This window comes from Salvelinus namaycush, chromosome 35 (genome assembly GCF_016432855.1).
Source record: "Salvelinus namaycush isolate Seneca chromosome 35, SaNama_1.0, whole genome shotgun sequence".
NCBI lineage: Eukaryota > Metazoa > Chordata > Actinopteri > Salmoniformes > Salmonidae > Salvelinus > Salvelinus namaycush.
In genome coordinates, this window is record NC_052341.1 from 22,587,568 (window position 1) to 22,610,823 (window position 23,256).

The 23,256-nt window shown below is 43.0% G+C and overlaps 1 protein-coding gene and 1 pseudogene across 1 annotated transcript; one reads left to right on the plus strand and one right to left on the minus strand.

Moving 5' to 3' along the window:
- Positions 1-1,383: 1,383 nt before the first annotated feature.
- Positions 1,384-10,234, minus strand: LOC120029642 (annotated as a pseudogene).
- A 9,345-nt stretch (positions 10,235-19,579) lies between these two features.
- Positions 19,580-21,379, plus strand: adprm (ADP-ribose/CDP-alcohol diphosphatase, manganese-dependent). The gene is made up of 3 exons (XM_038975215.1): positions 19,580-20,401; positions 20,715-20,837; positions 20,957-21,379. The coding sequence occupies exons 1-3, from the start codon at positions 19,825-19,827 to the stop codon at positions 21,244-21,246; spliced, it is 990 nt and encodes a 329-aa protein (XP_038831143.1). The 5' UTR covers positions 19,580-19,824; the 3' UTR covers positions 21,247-21,379.
- Positions 21,380-23,256: the final 1,877 nt, after the last annotated feature.

Genomic DNA, 23,256 nt, shown 5'->3' on the forward strand with positions numbered 1-23,256 from the left:
TTTTCAGAGGCCAGACATGACATAAACCGATAGATGGAATAGGAGAAATGTGAAACCTTGAAATAGTTTGCATCTTAAATTTTTTGGGAGGGACAGCTATCCATTTAAGATGACGCAAAGATAAGGATACATTTGTGATCCTATTCTAAGCATGATCTTAATTTGTCCAAGAAATGGCATTTCAGCATCTGTATATTTTGCCAGGCATATAGATGTTCCATCTATAATGTATAGTTCCATCATTTATATTTCTAGTTTAAAACATCAATCTAACATAAATCAATAGCATGGAGATACTCATCTGTTAATCTGTTTGTATTTGGGCAGAAAGAGCCCAGGACCTTATTGGAAATCGAATTAAAGCTCCAGTGTAATCCTGCTGTATACAAAACATGCAGAATGGGTATTATACTTCCATGCCAAGTGTAAATTCCAATCTGGTTTTCAGACAATTGAAATTCCAAAGTTATGATGATGACTTGACTGAATGCGTGCGTTTATAACTGGACCACAAAAATAAGACAAACACAGGTGGGATGCGCCACCCTAAATATGATAGTCAATCACTGTGCACTAAACAGGAAGTACTAAAGAAGGCATCACACAGCTAATGATTTAGCTCAGCGATAGGAAATGTCTCTGTGCCTTTCTGATCAGTCTGGATTGACTTTTGATTATGGGGCCTTAATCATGGCTAATCCTGAGATAGCATGCAAGCTTTAGGCCCGTAGGCCTTTGTGTGTGCGTGTGTTCTGTATTGGACTTTGACATTGGAGAGGTCTATTTTGGCTGTCGTGGGGAAGCCCAAAATGTCACCATGCATTCTCCTGAGGATCTCTACTAATCTCTGAAAATCGCAGACTCTCAAATGAAATTAAAACTACACGCACATGGCGGTCCTGCCGGGTCTAAATTGAGCCTCAAAATCCATACTGTTTGGCTAAGGGACTAATGATTTGGATGATTGTATTACACTTGTTATACTGTTGCCTTGTTTGGCAAGATAAGGACCAAAATTAGATCACTGGAGGATATGTTAATGCAAAACAGATAAAAGTGAATGTTAATGTTTTGTGTCACACTTTAAAACAACCCCAGAAACAGTTATACATGCACCTGCTTCATTTATTTTGTACTATAGTTCCACTAGGTTGTGCTACAGTCTATACATAAACAGATCCAGACATCCAGGTAGGCATCCAGGTAGGCATCCAAGTAGGTACAAATCCTGGGCCTTCTAACCACTTCTGGGTCTTCTACTCACTCAGATTAAGGCTGGTACATAAGATAAAAAATATGTAATACAAATGTTGTTTTTTATTTTCCTTTTTTTGGGCAAATAATACACACATCAATCAATGTAGTACTGAAATATATGAATACTTATGTTTTTGTATCGTATCGTACCTTCCCGGCATCCCTGCTCTTGGCTCTAATCTTGTTGAGCTGGGACTCTGCGACGTCAGCCCTCTCCTCTGCCTCCTCCAGGTCATGCTACATCTTTCTGCACTTAGTCAGGTGGGTGTTGGCCTGCTCTCCCTGGAACAACACCACCAGACCATAATACAAGAAGTCAGGGATTAACAATAACATCCAGGTACTTTCTCATTAGGTCATAGGTCATTGATCTAAGCTTACAGCTTCCTCAGCCTGACATTTGTAGGCCTTCACTTTCAACTGCAGCTTGTCCACCAGGTCCTGCAGCATTTGGACAGTCTTCTTGTCCTCTTCGGTCTGCAAGCAGAGATCAGCAGATCAATCAGTGAGGTAAAGGAAATTAGATCACTTCTGATTGATTCAGATTCCTCTGAACTCATTTCTCTACTACCTGGTAGGTGAGCTCCTTGACTCCCTGCTCATATTTTCGGACTCCTTTCATGGCATCAGCTCCTCTTTTCTGCTCAGCCTCCAGTTCTAATTCCAGCTCCAGGATCACATCACAAGTAGTCAACACTTTATGAATAGTTTCAGGCTTCCTCTGGGATACGCTTCTATTATAGCAGCTAAAAAACAATGATTTCACTATGCCTCCAGTCTAGCAGCTCTGGGAGACAGCACCATCTGCCGGTATGTCATTAGATTAATCTAGAGTATTTGAGTCCCATACTATGATAATCTTGTGAAAAGGGGATGGGTTACCTGAGCCTCCAGTTTCTGGAGCTGCTTCTTGCTGCCCTTCATGGCCAGGTTTTCAGCCTCATCCAGGCGGTGCTGCAGGTCCTTGACTAACCTCCAGGTTCTTCTTCATCCTCTCTACATGACCGCTGGTGTCCTGCTCCTTCTTCAGTTCCTCAGCCATCATGGCCGCCTGTGTAGGAGAACATTTCATCACATCATATTGCTGTTGGTTTTACATGACATGATATGGAGGTAAAATATTGTGAATCTTTGCTTTAAATGACACAGTGATGGCTTTCTTGGCTTTCTCCTCTGCGTTCCTGGCCTCCTGGATGGCATCCTCAACTTCCCCTTGCAAGCTGACTGACATCTGCATCCAGATTTTTCTTGGTGTTGAGAAGACTGGTGTTCTGTTAAAGTATGGCATTATAGATAATGTTATTAGATGTTACAATAGTGGCATGGGAAATTTATATAAACCAAGGCAAGGCTACATATTTGCGAGTATACCTGGGAATGCAGCAGCCCCACTCTCTCACAGGCATCAGTCAGCTCCTGCTCGGCCATCTTGCGGCTCCTCTCCGTCTGCTCCAGGGCAGCCCTCAGCTCCTCCACTTCGGCCTGCATCAGGGAGCTCCTGCGCTCCACCATGGCTGCCTGCTCTCTCAGCTCTTCCTGGCTACGCAGAGCCTCATCCAGGTGCAGCTGGGCATCCTGAGGAGAAATAAACTCAACTTTATAATAAAGTTAATTAGTAAGACATTATAGATTCATATTATGTAGAAATGCTTTGAATGCATTACCTTGTGGTCTGCCTGGATGTTTCTCAGCTGTTTCAGGGCCTCACCAGCCTGCCTGTTGGCGTGGCTCAGCTGAACCTCCATCTCGTTGAGATCGGTCTCCATCTTCTTTTCGATCTTCAGGGCATCATTTCTGCTGAGGGTCTCAGAGTCTAGGACCGACTGGATGGTGTCAACGACATGCTGGTTGTTTAGTTTGATTTGCTCCATCTCCTCCTCTTTCTCCGCCAGCCTCCTGTCCACCTCACCTTTGACCTGGGTTATCTCCGGCTGGATACTAAAGATCTTGGATTCTTCGTGTTCCAAAGAGGTGTCACGTTCCTGACCTGTTTTCCTTTTTCTTGTATTTATTTAGTTGGTCAGGGCGTGAGTTGGGTGGGTTTGTCTATGTTTGATTTTCTATGTTGGGATGTTTGTGTTCGGCCGGGTATGATTCTCAATCAGAGACAGCTGTCAATCATTGTCCCTGATTGAGAATCATACTTAGGCAGCCTGGGTTTCACGTGTGTTTTGTGGGTGTTTGTCTTCCGTGTAGTCGTTGTGCCACACGGGACTGTTTGTCGGTTTGATTTTCTATTTGTTATCTTGCGTCATATAGTGTTCAGTTCGATGCTAATAAATTATGGACACTAACCACTCCGCGTATTGGTCCGATCCTTCTCGCCTCTCCTCGTCCGAGGAGGAGGAATATGAAAGCCGTAACAGAAACACCCACCACCAAAGGACCAAGCGGAGTGGAGAAGGGCGGCAACAGCAGCGGAAAAAGACCCAGGATTCCTGGACTTGGGAAGAGATTCTGGACGGCAAAGGACCCTGGGCTCAGCCAGGGGAATATCGCCGTCCCAAGGCGGAGTTGGAGGCAGCGAAGGCAGAGAGGCGCTGGTATGAGGAGGCAGCGCGGCGACGCGGTTGGGAGCCCGAGAGTCAGACCCAAACATTTCTTGGGGGAGGGGCACACGCGGAGTGTGGCAAAGCCGGGTAGGATACCTGAGTCAACTCCCCGTGCTTACCGTGGAGTGAGAGGGCGTCGTACTGGTCAGACACCATGTTATGCGGTAAAGCGCACGGTGTCCCCAGATATTTCTTCTGGAATAACATTAGTATCATAGTTAGTTACAGATCTGAAGTTTAAACCTGCAGAGACACAGACTATTGTCCAGTTAGCATACGCTGCAGGTTCTTGTTCTCTCTCCATGGCCTCCAGGTTCTCCAGACATTCCTCGTAGGAGTTCTTTATTTTGAAGAGTTCAGTGCTGAGGGAACAAGACTCTTTCTGGGAACCTTCCAGCTTGGCTTGACTCTCCTCATACTTCTGCTTCCATTCAGCCACAATCTAAGGAGGGTTTGAAAGATATTGGTTAAAGGTGGTTGACTTGATTTGAGCTTTTTGGCAAAACATTGGTAGTCTAATTTAGTGTAGTCTACTACTTAAGGGTCAGAATTGGTGGGTGACTGATAAACTTTTTTATGGAGGTCGCTACATGTAAATTCAATACAAGTGTATTACCTTGTCATAGTTCCTTTGCTTTTTATCCAGGACAGCTGCTTGACTATTTGCTCTCTCCACATCAGCCATGAGGTCCACCACCTCTCCCTGCAGCCTCTGCTTAGTCTTCTCCAGAGAGGAACACTTGGCATTCACAGCCTCAATGGCCACCTCAGCATCCTGGAGTCGCTGGGCAAGCTTCTTCCTGAGGATATGTCCTTCTTTTAGTGTTGAAACACAATGTTTCTTGGCCTCATGAAGGTGAGCAGTACATTTCTAAAGCACAATATTTAAAAAGCCTGTATCTTCTGACTCACTTGGCCTCCTCCAGGTTATCAGTACGCTGGATGGCATCAGTCTCATATTTGGCTCTCCACTGAGCCACCTCTACATTGGCTTTGGACATTCCCCTCTGCAGCTCTGCCTTGGCCTCCTGCTCCTCTTCAAACTGCTCCATCAGCATCTCACAGTCATGGTGAGATGATTGGACAGCGTGGGCTAAGGCACTCTTAGTCTTTACAGAAACAAATTAAAGCAGATTAAGTATCCACCTTTACACCAAAAGATGGGAGTTGGTTATGATTTGGATGTTATAATTTTTAAGCATGTGTAGAGCTGTGTACTTTGACTTTTTAGACTCTTTAGAGGTCTAGATATGAATTCATTCTTCAAAGTAGAATTTTAAAACAAACTTTGGTTTCTTCTTCAAGCTGCCTATTAAGCTCTTCAATTTGTTGAGTGAATGACAACTTGGTCCTTGACATCTGAGAAAGTATCTTTCTCGTCAAGCCGGCGGGAAAACTTGCCTTTCAAATAAAGTATTATAAGAACATTTGTTAGAACAGGCGCTCTTTAATTGTGGTCCAAGTGGTGGATTATTGCCAACTCAGCATGATGTATTTCCGACCATTCTCAGTTTGAAGTCTTGCTCTTTGAGTATTGAGATCAGTAAGCTGGCAAGTGTTCTCATCATGTTTGGCCTTGTATTCGCTCAGCCCGTCCTCCAGAGCATGATACATCTTCTCGTAATTTGCCTTAGAAAAATAATAAGCAATGTTATCTGTTTTCATGAATTAAAAAAGTATGAATGCATATTTCTGTAATGGAATGAGATTGTTTTCTACCTTGGATTTGGACACTGATTCCATGTCGCTGAACAGATCATCAATCTCCATTTTCTGTTCACTCTTTTCTTTCTCCAGCTTCTGCTTGATACGCTGCAGATTGTCAATGTGCTCTCCCAGCTCTGCCACTGTCTGCATATTTCTTATGCAGGGAAGCAGAAGTAGCCTCATGGTGCAGAGTTGACTCCTCCAGGTCTCGTCTCAGTTTCTGAAACTCGGCCTCTCGCTTCTTGTTCACCTCAATCTGAGCAATGGTGGCTCCACCAGCTTCCTCAAGCCTCTCACTGATCTCTTCAAGTTCCCTGGAGAGATCAGACCACTGCTTCTCCACCTGAGCCCTGGCAGCACGTTCAGCCTCAATCTCCTCAATATAGGCCTGAAATAAAGTATTGAAGGAAACATTTTAAACACATAAAGGTCTTAATCTTGAAGGCAATATTTTCTCGTTGAGTACCTGGAGCTCCTTGATCTTTTTCTGAGATTGAGCTGATGAACTTTGCTCGTCCTCAAATTTTGGTGAGAAGCTGGCTGAACTCAAAGTCTTTCCTGCCAAGTCAAACCATATGATCAGAGTTTCTATCAAAATCACATGTTCTAGAATATGAATGGATGAATAACTGAAGTGTTTATTGCACTTTTTCAGTTGATCATCCAGCTGCTGCTTGTCGTTCTCCAGATCCATTACAGAGTCTTGTCAGTTTCAGATCCCCTTCAAGCTTTCTCTTTGTCCTCTCAATATCCATCCGTATCTTTTTTTCTTGCTCCAGAGAACTCTCAAGCTGTAAAAGGAAGTAGGAAGTATGTTTAATAGTGAAACCTATCCAGAATAAAAGCTAATAAAGCTCAATGATTAGACTTACATCGTCCACTGGTTGCTCCAGCTTAACTTTGGCTTTGGTCAGAATGTTGACTTTGTCTTCCTCTGCCTGGAGGTCATCCAACGCTTGCTGGTGGGTCTCTTGGAGGGCTTTCTTGTCCTTGGATAATTTTCCAATCGTCTCATCTAAACCTGACATTTCTTCTGTCAAATTTTTCACATGAAGTTTTTGGAAAAAAGACACGTCAGTGAATGAAGGATCTTACCTTTTTTGGAAAACAGACCCGTTCATGAAAGACATTCACCCTGTTTTCAGTGGCATGTTTCTCCTTCTCCACTTTGGCCAGGGTGAGTTCCAGATCATCAATGTCCTTCTTCAGCTCAGAACACTCATCCTCTATCTTCCTCTTCTTGGAAGTCAGTTCAGCATTGATTTCCTCCTCATCCTCCAGCCTCTCACCCAGCTCTTTGGCTTTGGTCTCCAGTTGGATCTTGTTCTTGATGAGGCCCTCACATCTCTCCTCTGCATCCACCAGACCTTCACTTTCCTGGAAAGAAAATGTCTCAAACAAAATATAATATTCTGTTGATATTTTCTATTGCATCCTAATAACCTTGCTTTTTGATGTGATAAAATGACTCTGGATCTCTAGAGCAAGTCATTCAATGTTGTAAGAACATTGTTTCCTATCCTTTGGCACTCAATAACTATACTTACAGCCTGAACTTGCAGTCGCAGGTCATTCTTCTCCTGGAGCAGGGTCACCAATTTGGCCTCCAGCTCGTTCTTCTTGGTCTCTGCTTTGACCTGGTTGTCCTGGCACTTGTCAAAATCCACTAGTCTAAAGAAGGCCAGTTTTATTGCTTCTTTAATCAGAACAACAGTTTTCAGCTGTGCTAACATAATTGCCTTTTAAAATGATCAACTTGTATTAGCAAACACAACGTGCCATTGGAACACAGGAGTGATGGTTGCTGATAATGGGCCTCTGTACGCCTATGTAGATATTCCATACAACATCTGACGTTTCCAGCTACAATAGTCATTTACAACATTAACCATGTCTACACTGTATTTTTGATCAATTTGATGTTATTTTAATGGACAAAAAATGTGCTTTTCTTACAAAAACAAGGACATTTCTAAGTGACCCCAAACTTTTGAACGGTAGTGTATATATTTTGTTTTATAATTCAATTAAAAGTTTCCACCATATTAGAGCAATTCTATCAGATATGTGAAGGGGAGTGAACAATGGTAGGAGGGAGGGAACAACTTTCTGGAGTGACATGCGTCCCAGGTTTTTACCCTCATCGCCATCCGGTTCTGCCTGCTCCTCTCGCTGCTTCTGCTTGAACTTCATGCTCCCATAATGCATCACAGCACCAGTCAGCTTGTAGATGCCAATCTTCTCCTCTGAGGTGAATCCTAGGATGTCAATAGCACTCTAGAAGCACATCAGTGGACAGTGTTTTTTTAAATTAACGAAACAGAGCATTTGCAAGGGATCCTGATCAAATCAGGAATTAGGAGACAAATTCAACACATTTTCTGCAATTTGAGTTTGACTGCATTTAGCCCAAGTTTCTCTACTTACATCAGTAGACAGCAGTTCATCACAGGCATCGATACTAGCCACAACAATTTCCCCTTGGCTGATAAACGGGAAGTCATAAGGGTTGGTGGTGATGAGAAGAGTACCTATGAGCTCAGGCTTCTTGTTGGACATGATCTGGTAGAAGATATGGTAGCTCCTCTCTGCTGACAATTGGAATGTCACCCGGGATTTTTCCAGGAGATCTGCCAAAGCAAAGAGAACATGTCTGTGCTGTGTATCATGTGAATGTCACCGTGTAACATAGATATTTCTGAGCCAAATGTGGCATACAACTTACAGTAACACTTTACTTGGATAGTCTGTAGAGTATATACAGATGGACTATCAGTAACATTTCAACTAACTATCTACTAACCCGAACCCGAACCCTAACCCGTGTCCTAACCCTAAACTTAACCCTTACCCTAACCTTAACCATTTCCCTAACCCTTATTCTAAACCAAACCCCAACCCTAACCGTAACCTTAGTAAGCAGTTTCTTATCAACAGTCTGTTGATAGTATGACCTGGAAAATCCGGACTATGCAAATAGTGTGACCCAACTTACAAGTCTCAAAATCAGCGGAAGCCAGTTTTCCTGTAGTTCCAAAGTGAATTCTGATGAATTTTCCCTGAACAGAGATAAAACAAGACGGTAATGACCTTGATGACTTAATAATGAGGACAAATAAGTGACACCATATGACATAGACAGAATTGCTAATTTACAAAGCGAGAGGAGTTGTCGTTCCTAACGGTCTTGGCATTTCCAAAAGCCTCCAGCAGAGGGTTGCCTGAGATGATCTGGTCTTCCAGGGTTCCCTACAGGTAAGATACGACAGATCAACCAGTCAGCCAATCAAGTAACATGAATTCATTCAATCATAAAGTACAGCAGATGATCTGTCTGTTTAGATTACTACTAAAGGCATGTTCTTTGTATAGCTGTCTGAACAGTGTTTCTTGAGAGGAAAATAAAGATGTTGAATTCTACTTGCATGCATTTTGCCTGGACCCTCTTTCTTCTTGTCCCCATTTCCAGACACTGCAATGGTCGCAAAGTACTGGATGACACGCTTGGGGTTCACAGTCTTCCCTGCACCGGATTCTCCAGAGAGAAACACAAAGTACATCCATAAAAAACACCATGTTTCTTCCTGTTGAAGAACTTAAGTCTGTTGCTTTTCAGGTTCCGTTACTTACGTGATCAAGATGGACTGGCACTCTCTATCTAAATGAAAAGGAGCATCACAATCATGATAAGAACATCCTGTATATGAATAGACGACAAACTAATAAATGACATTGAAGAACTTGAATCCTACCAGTCAGCATAAACTGATAGGCATTGTCGGAGATGGAGAAGATGTGGGGTGGAGCTTCCTGACGTTTCTTCCCTCTATAGGCCACTACCAGCTCCTGGTTGTAAACTGATAACCACTTGTAGGGGTTCACAGTGACACAGAAAAGCCCAGAGTAAGTCTGAAAACACACCAGTGATTGTAATATATGTTTAAGGAGAGTAATGTGGAAAGGGTGAGCTTTGGAAACAAGCTCAACTTCAGACAAAGACCAACCTTCACTCATGTCAAATGTGACTCGCGTAGATCTTCCATGCTGCGTAACGCTCTTTGAGATTATACAGCACAGCGGCCTCATTGGGTCATCAGGTGGGTCATCATGGCCATGTCCTCAATCTTATCAAATTTAGGAGGATTCATGGGGAAGACTTCGTCTTCCTTCACTGTTACAGTCTATGTTTAAAAAGAAGAAATAGATACATTTCTGGAAAATACTCGATCTCGACTGTTTACATCTTTTTTTTTTACATGGCACTGTACTAGTTTGATTAGACGTAACTCAATGCTCCCGCTTCAGTCTGAACGGTTGCTTTGCTGCCCTCTTTGCTCAGTAGAGTGCCTTTGACATATAGCTCCTTAGGCTCAGACACAAACACAGCCGTCTTGGCATCAAAGGGTCTGTTCTGTGCTTCTATCCTCTCTCTACCAGACTTCCGGAGGTATGGGGAAGCTTCCCCCAAAACACACCCATCTCAGCCTCTGAACTCCTCTTTGTAAAGCACCCTGGAGGGGACTGGGGGGACAGAGATGGAAGTTGGAAAAGAAATTCAAAGTATTTGTCAATTGAACTGAAGAATAAGAATGACTTTTAGACCACAAGAGGCTGCTGAGGGGAGAGCAGCTCATAATAATGTCTGCAATGGAGCAAATGGAATGGCATCAAACCCGTGGAAACCGTGTGTTTGATGTATTTAATACCATTCCACTCATCACGCTCCAGCCCTTACCACGACCCCATCCTCCTGACTTTTAGACACTTACCTCCCTCTGAGGATTGAATTCATGTATGAGATCCTTTCAGTAATGTGCGTTCCTATAAAAGAGAACTCAGATCACTCATCAAATCATAAGATCACAGTAAAAATGTTGAGCAAAGTTTTCATTGGAACGTAATGGAAGTCATCACAAGGCACAAGTACACTATACTTCACAGAGTTTGGAGGGCCTCATCAATAGCACCTCCAATCGTAAAATGTAGATGTCTGCTTCTCCTCCTCCTTTTATAAGGTTCCCTTTGGCTCAAGCGGAGACTGAGCAAATGCCTATATTTGGGTCAAAGCCCCTTGAGAATGCGTGGCTTGAGGGAGGTGATGAGATTGGTATGTGATATTAAGGCAAATTAATGTCACTCGGCTTTTGTCACAAATCTGCAGGGAGCAGCTGCAGCTCAGGGGGAGATCTCATAGGACAGACTCAGAGGAGAGTGACCTCTGAGATACATCCTTGGCCAGCAGCCTCTGATGCAAGGGTCTCCAAGGTTTTCAACATTACCTTGTTGACTCTTCTATGCAGAGAAACAGAATGCAATGCTTTCTTAAGAATCATGCAGATCTTTGTATTACAAGAGGTGTCAGTGAGGGCTCCAAAAGCTTAATGGCTGATTTAAATAACTAAAATCCATCTGACTTGTGATTGGGCTTATGAATTAAAGCATAGCTGGTTTCTCCTTCAATACACATTCCTTCAATAGACATTCCTTTAGGCTCTTCACAGAAGCCTCTGAGATTAGTGGATGAGGGCGTGGCCGAGATTTGGTCCTCAAGGTCCAGCATCTCACCATGAATCAGCTTTGAGTACAAAAGGACAACACCCAAGATGTGTATTGTGCTATGCTGTACTTTACTGTGCTGTACTGTAAAGTACAGCACAGTAAAGTCCTTGTTGATAATTACTGTACTTTAGAAAGCCATAGAATATTATGTATAATTACATAAACAATGGCGCCGCAGAAGGGGCAGATGGAGTGGTCTTCTGGTCAGGCTCCGTAGATGGGCACATCGCCCACTGCTCCCGAGTACTAGCCAACGTCCAATCTCTTGACAACAAGGTAGACGAAATCCGAGCAAGGGTTGCCTTCCAGAGAGACATCAGAGATTGTAACATTCTCTGTTTCACGGAAACTTGGCTCACTCGGGATTTGTTATCAGAGTCGGTACAGCCACCTGGTTTCTTCACGCATTGCGCCGACAGAAACAAACATCTCTGTGGTAAGAAGAAGGGCGGGGGTGTATGCCTTATGATTAACGAGTCATGGTGTGATCATAACAGCATACAGGAACTCAAGTAATTTGTTCACCTGACCTAGAATTCCTTACAATCAAATGCCGACCGCATTATCTACCAAGAGAATTCTCTTCGATTATAATCACAGTCGTGTACATCCTCCCCAAGCAGACACCTCGACGGCCCTGAAAGAACTGGAAACCACATATCCTGAGGCTGCATTTTTTGTAGCTGTGGATTTTAACAAGGCTAATCTGAAAACAAGGCTCCCTAAATTTTATCAGCATATCGAATGCGCAACCCGGGCTGGGAAAATTCTGGATCATTGTTACTCTAACTTCCGCGACGCATACAAAGCCATCCCTCGCCCTCCTTTCGGCAAATCTGACCACGACTCCATTTTGTTGCTCCCAGCCTATAGACAGAAACTAAAACAGGAAAGCTCCTGTGCTCAGGTCTGTTCAACGCTGGTCCGACCAATCTGATTCCACGCTTCAAGATTGCTTCGATCACGTGGACTGGGATATGTTCCGGATAGCGTCGAACAACAACATTGATTCGGTGAGCGAGTTTATTAGCAAGTGCATCGGTGATGTTGTACCAACAGCGACTATTAAAACCTTCCCCAACCAGAAACCTTGGATTGATGGCAGCATTCGTGCAAAACTGAAAGCGTGAACAACTGCTTTTAATCAGGGCAAGGCGACCGGAAACATGACCGAATACAAACAGTGTAGCTATTCCCTCCGCAAGGCAATCAAAGAAGCTAAGCGTCAGTATAGAGACAAAGTAGAGTCGCAATTCAAAGGCTCAGACACGAGAGGAATGTGGCAGGGTCTACAAGCAATCACGGAATACAAAAAGAAAACCAGCCCCGTCGCAGACCCCGATGTCTTGCTAAACAACTTCTTTGCTCGCTTTGAGGACAATACAGTGCCACCAACACGGCCCGCTACCAAAACCTGTGGACTCTCCTTCACCGCAGCCAACGTGAGTAAAACATTTAAACGTGTTAACCCTCGCAGGGCTGCCGGCCCAGACAGCATCCCTAGCTACATCTTCAGAGCATGCGCAGACCAGCTGGCTGGTGTGTTTACGGACATATTCAATCAATCCCTATCCCAGTCTGCTGTTCCCACATGCTTCAAGAGGGCCACCATTGTTCCTGTTCCCAAGAAAGGTAGGTAACTGAGCTAAACGACTATCGCCCCGTAGCACTCACTTCCGTCATCATGAAGTGCTTTGAGAGACTAGTCAAGGATCATATCACCTCCACCCTACCTGACACCCTAGACCCACTCCAATTTGCTTACCGCCCCAATAGGTCCACAGACGACGCAATCGCAATCACACTGCACACTGCCCTATCCCATCTGGACAAGAGGAATACCTATGTAAGAATGCTGTTCATCGACTACAGAATTTAACACCATAGTGCCCTCCAAACTCGTCATTAAGCTCGAGACCCTGGGTCTCGACCCCGCCCTGTGCAACTGGGTCCTGGACTTTCTGACGGGACGCCCCCAGGTGGTGAGTGTAGGAAACAACAACTCTACCCTGTTGATCCTCAACACTGGGGCCCCACAAGGGTGCGTTCTCAGCCCTCCCCTGTACTCCCTGTTCACACATGACTGCGTGGCCATGCACGCCTCCAACTCAATCATCAAGTTTGCAGACGATACTACAGTGGTAGGCTTGATTACCAACAACGACGAGACGGCCTACAGGGAGGAGGTGAGGGCCCTCGGAGTGTGGTGTCAGGAAAACAACCTCACACTCAATGTCAACAAAACAAAGGAGATGATCGTGGACTTCAGGAAACAGCAGAGGGAGCACCCCCCTATCCACATCGACGGGACAGTAGTGGAGAAGGTGGAAAGTTTGAAATGGTCCACCCACACAGACAGCGTGGTGAAGAAGGCGCAACAGCACCTCTTCAACCTCAGGAGGCTGAAGAAATTTGTCTTGTCACTAAAAACACTCACAAACTTTTACAGATGCACAATCGAGAGCATCCTCTCGGGCTGTATCACCGCCTGGTGCGGCAACTGCTCCGCCCACAACCGCAAGGCTCTCCAGAGGGTAGTGAGGTCTGCACAACGCATACCGGGTGCAAACTACCTGCCCTCCAAGACACCTACACCACCCGATGTCACAGGAAGCCAAAAAGATCATCAAGGACAACAATCACCCGAGCCACTGCCTGTTCACCCCGCAATCATCCAGAAGGCGAGGTCAGTACAGGTGCATCAAAGATGGGACCGAGAGACTGAAAAACCGCTTCTATCTCAAGGCCATCAGACTGTTAAACAGCCATCACTAACATTGAGTGGCTGCTGCCAACATACTGACTCAAATCTCTAGCCACTTAATAATTAAAAATTGGATGTAATAAATGTATCACTAGTCACTTTAAACAATGCCACTTTATATGTTACATATCCTACATTACTCATCTCATTTGTATATACTGTACTCTATACCATCTACTGCATCCTGCCTATGCCGTTCGGCCATCGCTCATCCTATATTTATATGTACATATTCTTATTCATTCCTTTACTCTTGTGTGTATAAGGTAGTTGTTGTGAAATTGTTAGATTACTTGTTAGATATTACTCCATGGTCAGAACTAGAAGCACAAGCATTTCGCTACACTCGCATTAACATCTGCTAACCATGTGTATGTGACCAATAAAATTTGATTTGATATTGTAGTTAAAAAGCCTAACCTTTCATGTTTCTCTTCTAACAGCCAACTGCCTTAGAATATCTCATTTGTTAGAGTGCTAACAAGCATTGGAATCAGGGCTGAAAAGCAGCCAGTAGTTCTGTCACTCATTGCAAGTTGAATAATGTCATCAGAAGGAGTTAAGAGAGATGGTAACTGGTAAGAGAAGTGATAAATCATGAACAAGCATGCTGTGAACCCTCCGCTTATGCTGCCCCCTATCCAGGCAAGGTTACTATGGTGTTACTTAGGAGACTTAATTGAATGAATACATTCCTGGAGGGCCAGCTGTCCTAAAGATGACAGTGAGAAGGGATCTTAGGGTTGGGGATGCGCCTCATTTCAATAAGTTATCTCCTCTACCCCTGCCCTTGTTCATTCCCCTTTGTCAATCTCAGACGTCCAGGTCAATATGAGAGTTTTCAGAAACTCTGCCACTGAGAGAAAAATAATAGCTTTGCTTCTGAAAAGTCTGTAAGCATGTATTTATTTCCTGAAATATGCCGAATTCAAGTGAGCCCTGGCCAAGAGCCCTGGTCAAGAAAGCAGCATACATATATTTACACATGAGACACAACACAACATAAAACATAACTATGGATGGAAGTTAAAACAGTGCAAAGTGCATAAAATAACTTAAAAGAGCAGGTTTAAAAACGTGCAATCTATGGTCAACAGCCCTCCAATTTCAAAGCATCAATCAGAATAGAATGATTTGGTTTTAATTCCTTCTGCAAATTGTTCCAAGATGACCGAGCAGCAAATCTAAAAGCACTTTGACCAAACTCAGTTTTCTGTGTTGGGAACCTTATATAAAATACAGTTCTGTGGCCTCAGACGAGTGTCTACCTGAAGTGGAGTAGGGGGTTACTTTCTTGATTTTGAGAATATTCTTTGTTTTGTTTTCTCTGCATTTAAAGGCCCAGTGCAGTCAAAAACGTGATTTTTCTGTGGTTTTATATACTGTATTTTTCCACACTATAAGGTTGGAAGAATACTGTGAAATTGTGAAAACGACAATAATTCCCTTTTAGTGTACAGTAAGAGCTGTTTGAAAAGACTGCCTGAAATGTCAGCCTGTTTTGGTGGGATGGCGTTTTGGCCTTCCTAGGTACGTCACCAGGCGGTAAATTAGTTAATAGGCCAACAAGAGAGTTCAAAACCCCTACCAATAACTCGTTTTCAGTTTTCCCCTACACACGCCCATCCTAGCGAAATTATTGCTATTTTGGTTTATTTGTGACTATTTTAATTGAAAACAATCACAGTAAGGTGCATAATTGTAACCCAGAAATGATTTGATTTTTATTTTTTTATTTTTTATGTCTGCACTGGACCTTTAAGACCAATTTGAGCTGAAAGAGGTTATGTTGGACAACATTAAACAGCTCCTGCAATTTGAGAATTGCCTCAACTAGTGTGGGAGAAGTGCTATTTTGGTGTCATCTGCATATAGATGTTTGGAGGGCATGATAAAAGAAAGACATGGATTACAATGGATTGGCATCATACTCTGTTTAAAAAGCTCATCTTTAATGCAACAGATGGTAAAATCTCTAGGCTTATGAGTTAATGTCAAGTCAAGTTCAAGTTGTCTAAATAAAGCACAGCTATCAGGGTTGTTCAGTCCATTATCAGACTCATAGACACACTTTTATCTGATGGTAAACAATAAACAAACGATGGTATGAATTGACCCTTCGTTAAGTCCCGCACCTGAATTTTGGGCAACCAATCGCAATGCTCCAATGAGAGCAGCTGCGATCAGTCCTGATCCCTCAGACAAGCTCACTGAAAGCCAGTGAGAGCTATGGCAAAAACGGAGAGTTTTAACATAATGTAATGGCTAAATAATGTAACTGTGTACCAGTAGTACTTGCTACTGTGATTACTGAAATGCAGAGCCTGTTGGAGTATTTTTCGAATCCGCAATTCGACTTTTGTTGCATTGTTTACTAGCTCAATTGGTTAGCTAGCTCTCAGTCTCATTGACCACCAAACATTGCTAATGCTAGCTAGCTCGCCACTTAATGTAACTTGTTTTCTCAAAATATATGTTAGCTAGCTAAGTTAACCATGTTATGAATACAACTTCCATCTGCTGTTGATATGATTTGAGAGCACTCGTTAGCTCCAAAAGGGGTCATAGCTTTGACTGCTTGCTGACAGTGAATGCAGAGCCATGCAGTGGCTAGCTAACCTACAATAATAATTTGACCAGGTTCCTGCGAAGCAATTGTAATGACAATACACCACAACATATCCACGAGTTTCCTGATTAGCAAGGGGTAGTCTGTGTTTAATTTCATTGTGTATTAGAAAAGCAGTTTACAATTATTGTGAGGGAATTTCGCCACACAGTGGTTGAATGGGGGAAATTATTTCTTTTTTTCACCTTTATTTAACCAGGTAGGCTAGTTGAGAACAAGTTCTCATTTGCAACTGCGACCTGGCCAAGATAAAGCAAAGCAGTTCGACACATACAACAACACAGAGTTACACATGGAATAAACAAACATACAATCAATAATACAGTAGAAAAGTATATATACAACATGTGTAAATGAGGTAGTATAAGGGAGGTAAGGCAATAAATAGGCCATGGTGGCGAAGTAATTACAATATAGCAATTAAACACTTCTTTGGTATCATGGTGTTTGAACATTTTGTTTGTGCATGCCGCCACCGAATGTGATGTAGTGTGTGTTTAATCATATTACATTTGTGATACAAAATGCTCCTGCGCCATACCAACGGGCTGGGAGGATGGCACACCCTGTAATTCTTCTGAAGTCAAATCTCGTATACCCTTATACTTCTCTGCAGCTGCCACCACAACATCTATTTTCTGTGATTTACGTTCCATTTATGCGGTACAGTTGATAACCATTGCGATGAACGCTAAGAAGCCAACATTACTGAAGCATAAATCACTCATTGGCCTATCCCTCTGTGCTGGCACAGATCTACTACTCACTGGGATCCACCATTGACCAATCCTCTACTTTCTTCACTACCTCAGCATACAACACCTTCTGCACTACTCTGACCACTTCAACCTGCCTCTCTCGCATCGGACACTTCCAATCACCAGCAACATGGTCACCCCTACAGTTGGCACGCACACCTCTATCCACTGAAACTACACAATCCTCTGTCCCATGCCCTCCTGCACACTTCCCACATCGTAGAATCTCCCTCCTACACGCTGCTGCGACATGACCAGAAATGTTGCACCGGATTCTGCACAAAAGCTCTAACAGGATGATATATCTTAATAATTTTCAACTTCAATTGCTCCATCTCCACACTTAACGCTACACAAGAAATCACTCCTTTCAATGGTGCTCTGTTCTTGAGAGCAAAGCAAGAAACAGATCTTGACCCAAGTTGCATGATATGGAGCGCGCCTGTTCTCTCTGGTCAGAAGGTTACCTTCACTGATTCGCCTTTCTCACCCACCCTGAAACCACAAATGGATCTGCCAAAAGGCAAGTGTGCACTTTCTCCAAAAACGTCCCTCCTAAGAGACCAGATTCTTCTTTACCATGTCCAACGATGCCAGGCTCTGGTTACAAGCTCTTTACCACACCTTCCACCTCACTTAACTCGCCCTCATTCATTTCCATTTCCCCTCAAGAACTCGGTCTGGCGCACAGCTCACTTTGTTTGCACTTGACACTAATCTTCTTCGACACCCCATCTCCATTTTTATTGCAATCTTCCTCAGATTCAAATCCAACCTATATTTTCCTCAGTCTTTTCAACCTCCTCTTCCTCTTTTTCCGCCTCCATTCGTCCTAATAAATCCACGTCTCTGTGCCCCTGTCCCAATATTCCTGTTTTTGATTCCCTGTTCATGATTCCCTGAATGGGGAATTGGGATTCCTTGAAAATGTTGTTTGAGGTTGCAACAGTAACCAAGGGGGGGGCAGAATTTAGCGAAAGTTCAATTGTTTTTTTAGGATCTTAATAAAACATGAAACAGCCTGAATAGTGGGCGAGTTCAAACACACCTCTAGGTCTATGTGATTAATATAAACATGTAAAGACTAAATTAATCAGATTTTGTTTACTGTGTGAAAGTGTTCAATAGCCAGTGATGTGTAGTATTACTACCCTCTAGTGTCAATACTGTGAAAATACGGGGAGGGGTCACTTTCACAATTTTTGTTGAGTCAGTAGAGCCACATTACTATACCTGCTAGATTTGTCTATGGCCCTGTTCAATATTTCACAAGAGTCCCGTGCATTTGGTGGTAGTGCAGTACTCGTCTGTTGTTTACGTAACCTGCCATGCATTCCCAATACTGTATCTGATACTGCGCAGTTGCAGCGCAGCTGGGATGTTCGTGAACAAATGCAGTCGGAATTACCGTTCTTCTAGCATCAGGATATTGTGGCCGGCAGCAGGATCGAGGATATGTCTTTCTCAAAATAAGAGTTCCCCTGCAAAGACATGCTAAACTTTGGGAATATCTATTTTTTGGGGGGTGCAGTACAACTGTTTTTCACAGCATTGCAACCACATTTGAAGAAATAAATATATATTTTGACGCTTTTTACTATGTATTATTTATACCAGCGTCGGAAATACTCAGTAGGTTCGCGACTAACCAAATCTGGTTCCTTTTTGAGGGGGACTGAGTCGCACGCCTTTTCGCCGACCCCTCCATAGACCCCAATGCATTACATTGTAATATACTGTACATGGGATACATGTTGGTTTGTAGAGAGAATTTTTCTACTCAGTAGGGTCTCTACTAACCAAATATGCAGTTTTGGACGGGGACTTTGTCGTAAATATCTAGCAGCACTTCGTTCTCCAACGTTCCATAGACCCCAATGCAATACACTGAGAAAGGAATAAATGTTCTCTCTACAAGCCAATATGTATCCCTTGTACAGTATGTTACAGTGTATTGCATTGGGGCTATACGAGTGTTGGAAAACGAAGTGCTGATGGATATGTACGATAGAGTTAGAGACCCTACTGAGTATTTCCTACCCCACTTTAGCTGACACAGTTAGAAAAGTTGTCTTTCTACAGCCCAACATACCAGTGTCAACGTAGTATTTTTTTTATTATGTTGGTCTTAAAAATGTTTTTAAAACCAGATGTTGTATTTGTTTTCATGAATTGCTTATTGTATGTTCTTGTTGGCACAATAACAGTGGCCATTGATTAGATTCCATATCTATTGAATGAAATAGTTATTGACAGTAGTTATTCACTTTGCAATGTTTTGAAATGCGGGCTTTTATTTTGAAAGTTTTCTCATACAAACGTGACATAATCATGTGTGCTGCTGGCAGAATAGTAGTGCAGTCGGACATGTAACAACTCTACCGGTGTTTTAGAAAAACTGTAACCTAACTGTATCAATTGACATTGAAACAATGTACAGTATCTAGTACAAGAGGACAACAGCCACAGAATATCTTGGCAACCTTCACTCCATTCTAGTAGGTAGAATAAACAAGCGTTCTGGCAGCGGTCAAAAATGTTAGAAGGTTAGCTAGCTTTCTCAAGTGGACTAAAAGTAGAAGTTTGATCGATAACATCATGACAACCGGAATGGAGAACTGCGCCAAACCACTGTTTACATTTGGAATAATCGCCGACATTCAATACGCCGACATAGATGATGGCTTCAATTTCAAACGCTCAAGGAAACGATACTACAGGAACAGTCTTCGCCTATTGCACAATGCACAGAAAAGGTGGACCGCGGATACTGTCAAACCCCGGTTCATCCTTCAGCTCGGTGACATTATCGATGGCTTCAACAAGAGGCATGACGCATCAGAGCGAGCCCTGGAAACGGTGATGAAAGAGTTTGACTCCTCTCCGTTTGAAGTCCACCACGTTTGGGGCAACCATGAGTTTTATAACTTTAGCAGAGACACCCTAATGCGGTCGGTTCTCAATAGTACTACAGATTCTGAAGCAGGAGGGGGGCATCTCAGCATCTGTGAAATCTATGCATATCATTTCAGTCCAGCCCCCAAATACCGATTTGTCGTTTTGGATGCCTATGATGTGAGCCTACTAGGGAGAGAGGAGTCCAGTCTGAAATACCAGCAGGCTATTGCTATTTTAAAAGCCCACAATGACAATGAAGATCTGAACCATCCCCCAGGTAGGTCTACTGTTAGTTAGGAGGTCTGGACCTTTAGCCTATAGCACAGGTAGTGCACTTGCTCTGTTAACTGCAGGGTAGCTAGTTTTAAACGTTGTTCCCCCACAAGTGCTACACTAACCTCATCACATCACTTATGAGCAGAATAGCCTACCACTAGTAACTACTATTTTATTGATAATGCACAATTCCATGTAGCTTGACTGTGGAGAACCTAATGCCACAGTAGGCCTAATGCTGAGAATAAGAGGTGTTTCACGTGAATCTAAGTATTTGACACTTGTTTAATAATGTCTTTCTCCATATGTTTTAGCACCTGTGGGGATGGAGCAAAGGTTTGTGAAGTTTAATGGAGGATTCAGTCAAGATCAGCTGGACTGGCTAGAAGGAGTTTTGTCGTTGGCAGACAACAAACTGGAGAGGGTCACCATTGTCAGTAAGTCAAGTCATGAGGCCTACATAACAAATGTCATAGCAGTCATCATGACATTTGAGATCACTAATGTGACTCAATAGACAAATTAACTAAATAATGTTGACTGTTTTCTTGTACAGGCCATCTCCCTATCCACCCCAGCTCTACAAGTCCTATCTGCCTAGCCTGGAACTACGATGCGCTGCTCTCCATACTCCAGGCCCATAAGAGTGTAGTCTGCTTCATGGCAGGACACGACCATGATGGAGGGTATCACAGAGATGACTCCGGAGTGCACTACCTCACACTGGAGGGGGTGATAGAGACCCCTCCGGGCAGTGATGCCTTTGGTACAGTCTATGTGTATGAGGACAGAATGTTTTTAAAGGGATATGGAAGGATGTCTGATAGAATACTGATGTATCCATGATAATGCCAAAGATTCTACGGCTATACGGAATCTGGGGAGGGACAATTCCTTGGGTCCTCATATACACTGAGTATACAGAACATTAAGGACACCTGCTCTTTCCATGACATAGATTGACCAGGTGAATCCAGGTAAAAGCTATGATCCCTTATTGATGTCACTTGTTAAATTCACTTCAGTCAGTGTAGATGAAGGGGAGGGGAGGTTAAAGAAGGATTTTAGAAGGATTTTTAAGCCGTAAGACAATTGAGACATGGATTGTGTATGTGTGCCATTCAGAGGGTGAATGGGCAAGACAAAATATTTAAGTGCCTTTTAACGGGGTATGGTAGTAGGTGCCAGGTGCACTGGTTTGTGTCAAGAACTGCAACGCTGCAGGGTTTTTTGCGCTCAACAGTTTCCCGTGTGTATCAAGAATGGTCCACTATCAAAAAGACATTCAACCAACTTGACACAACTGTGGGAAGCATTAGAGTCACCATGGGCCAGCATCCCTGTGGAACGCTTTAGACACCTTGTAGAGTCCATGCCCTGATGAATTGAGGCTGTTCTGAGAGGGGGGAGGGGGGGGGGGGTGTTACAAATCAATATTAGGAATGTGTTCCTAATGTTTGGTACACTCAGTGTGTGTATATATATATATTTCATTTTCTGAGTTAAAATGGGCCAGTGATTAAAATAAAACGTTATACCAATATTGATTTAAGTGGAAGACAACAGGTACTGATAAAACATGTTGCACATTCCATCTGGCCTGAGATTGGGTGCCAAAAGAGTGGGAGAATGTCTCTTCATAACATATAAACACACTTTCTCTCATAATATGTTACCTCAATAAGTTGATATTGTAGCTCTAAATGATGTTATTGTGGTGATAGACCTATTGATAATTACCTATGTATAATGAATGCTTTGACAAGAGTAAATTGATTAATCTGTATTGCACTGTAAGGGGTTCATTATTTTACCTTCAATAAATTTCATTTGATTTCTAAATGTTCCTGTAATAGTCATGCAAATTAAGTTTATTGTCATTACTAAATATATGCCATTTGACGCATTTATCCAAAGCACATGGTTGCCATGGGTCTAAGAGTATAAGAAGCACCATTAGTTAAATCATGACGGCACACATCACATTACATATTTGTAATGTGTATCAAGAATGGTCCACTATCCAAAAGATATTCAACCAACTTGACACAACTGTGGGAAGCATTAGAGTCACCATGGGCCAGCATCCCTGTGGAACGCTTTAGACACCTTGTAGAGTCCATGCCCTGATGAATTGAGGCTGTTCTGAGAGGGGGGAGGGGGGGGGGGGGTGTTACAAATCAATATTAGGAATGTGTTCCTAATGTTTGGTACACTCAGTGTGTGTATGTGTATATATATATAATTTTCCGAGTTAAAATGGGCCAGTGATTAAAATAAAACTTTATACCAATATTGATTGAAGTAGAAGACAACAGGAGACTCACGGCTGGAGGAGGCTCACGGCAGATCACACTTTAAGAAATATATTTTCTTTATTCTACTATTTAAACCCTTTTCTACATTTCCTTTATTATTGTAACATATTCAGGAGGTAGCCCTGACCGGGGCTTGAACCCAGATCTAGCAAGTGTCAAGCCAACACCTTAACTGTTATTCCAAGAGGTCCAAACCTATTGATGAGGTCATTGGGTTTTGAATTAAAGGGAAAATCCACTCAAACTATCTTTAGATTTAAAAAAATAATATTCCACTGTTGATACAGTCCCAAAATGTTCTGCATGTCAGCAGTCTCAAGATATTGGACTTTCAAGAAGCAAACTGACTGGTTGCATCACTATGGCAACTGCTCGGCCTCCGACCGCAAGGCACTACAGAGGGTAGTGCGTACGGCCCAGTACATCACTGGGGCCAAGCTTCCTGCCATCCAGGACCTCTATACCAGGTGGTGTCAGAGGAAGGCACTAAAAATTGTCAAAGACTCCAGCCACCCTAGTCATAAACTGTTCTCTCTGC

Coding starts and splice junctions, on each gene's coding strand:
- adprm (XM_038975215.1), top strand. CDS start 19,825: ATGACAACCGGAATGGAGAACTGCGCCAAACCACTGTTTACATTTGGA. Junction 20,402..20,714: donor AGATCTGAACCATCCCCCAG/GTAGGTCTACTG, acceptor CATATGTTTTAG/CACCTGTGGGGATGGAGCAA. Junction 20,838..20,956: donor GGAGAGGGTCACCATTGTCA/GTAAGTCAAGTC, acceptor TTTCTTGTACAG/GCCATCTCCCTATCCACCCC.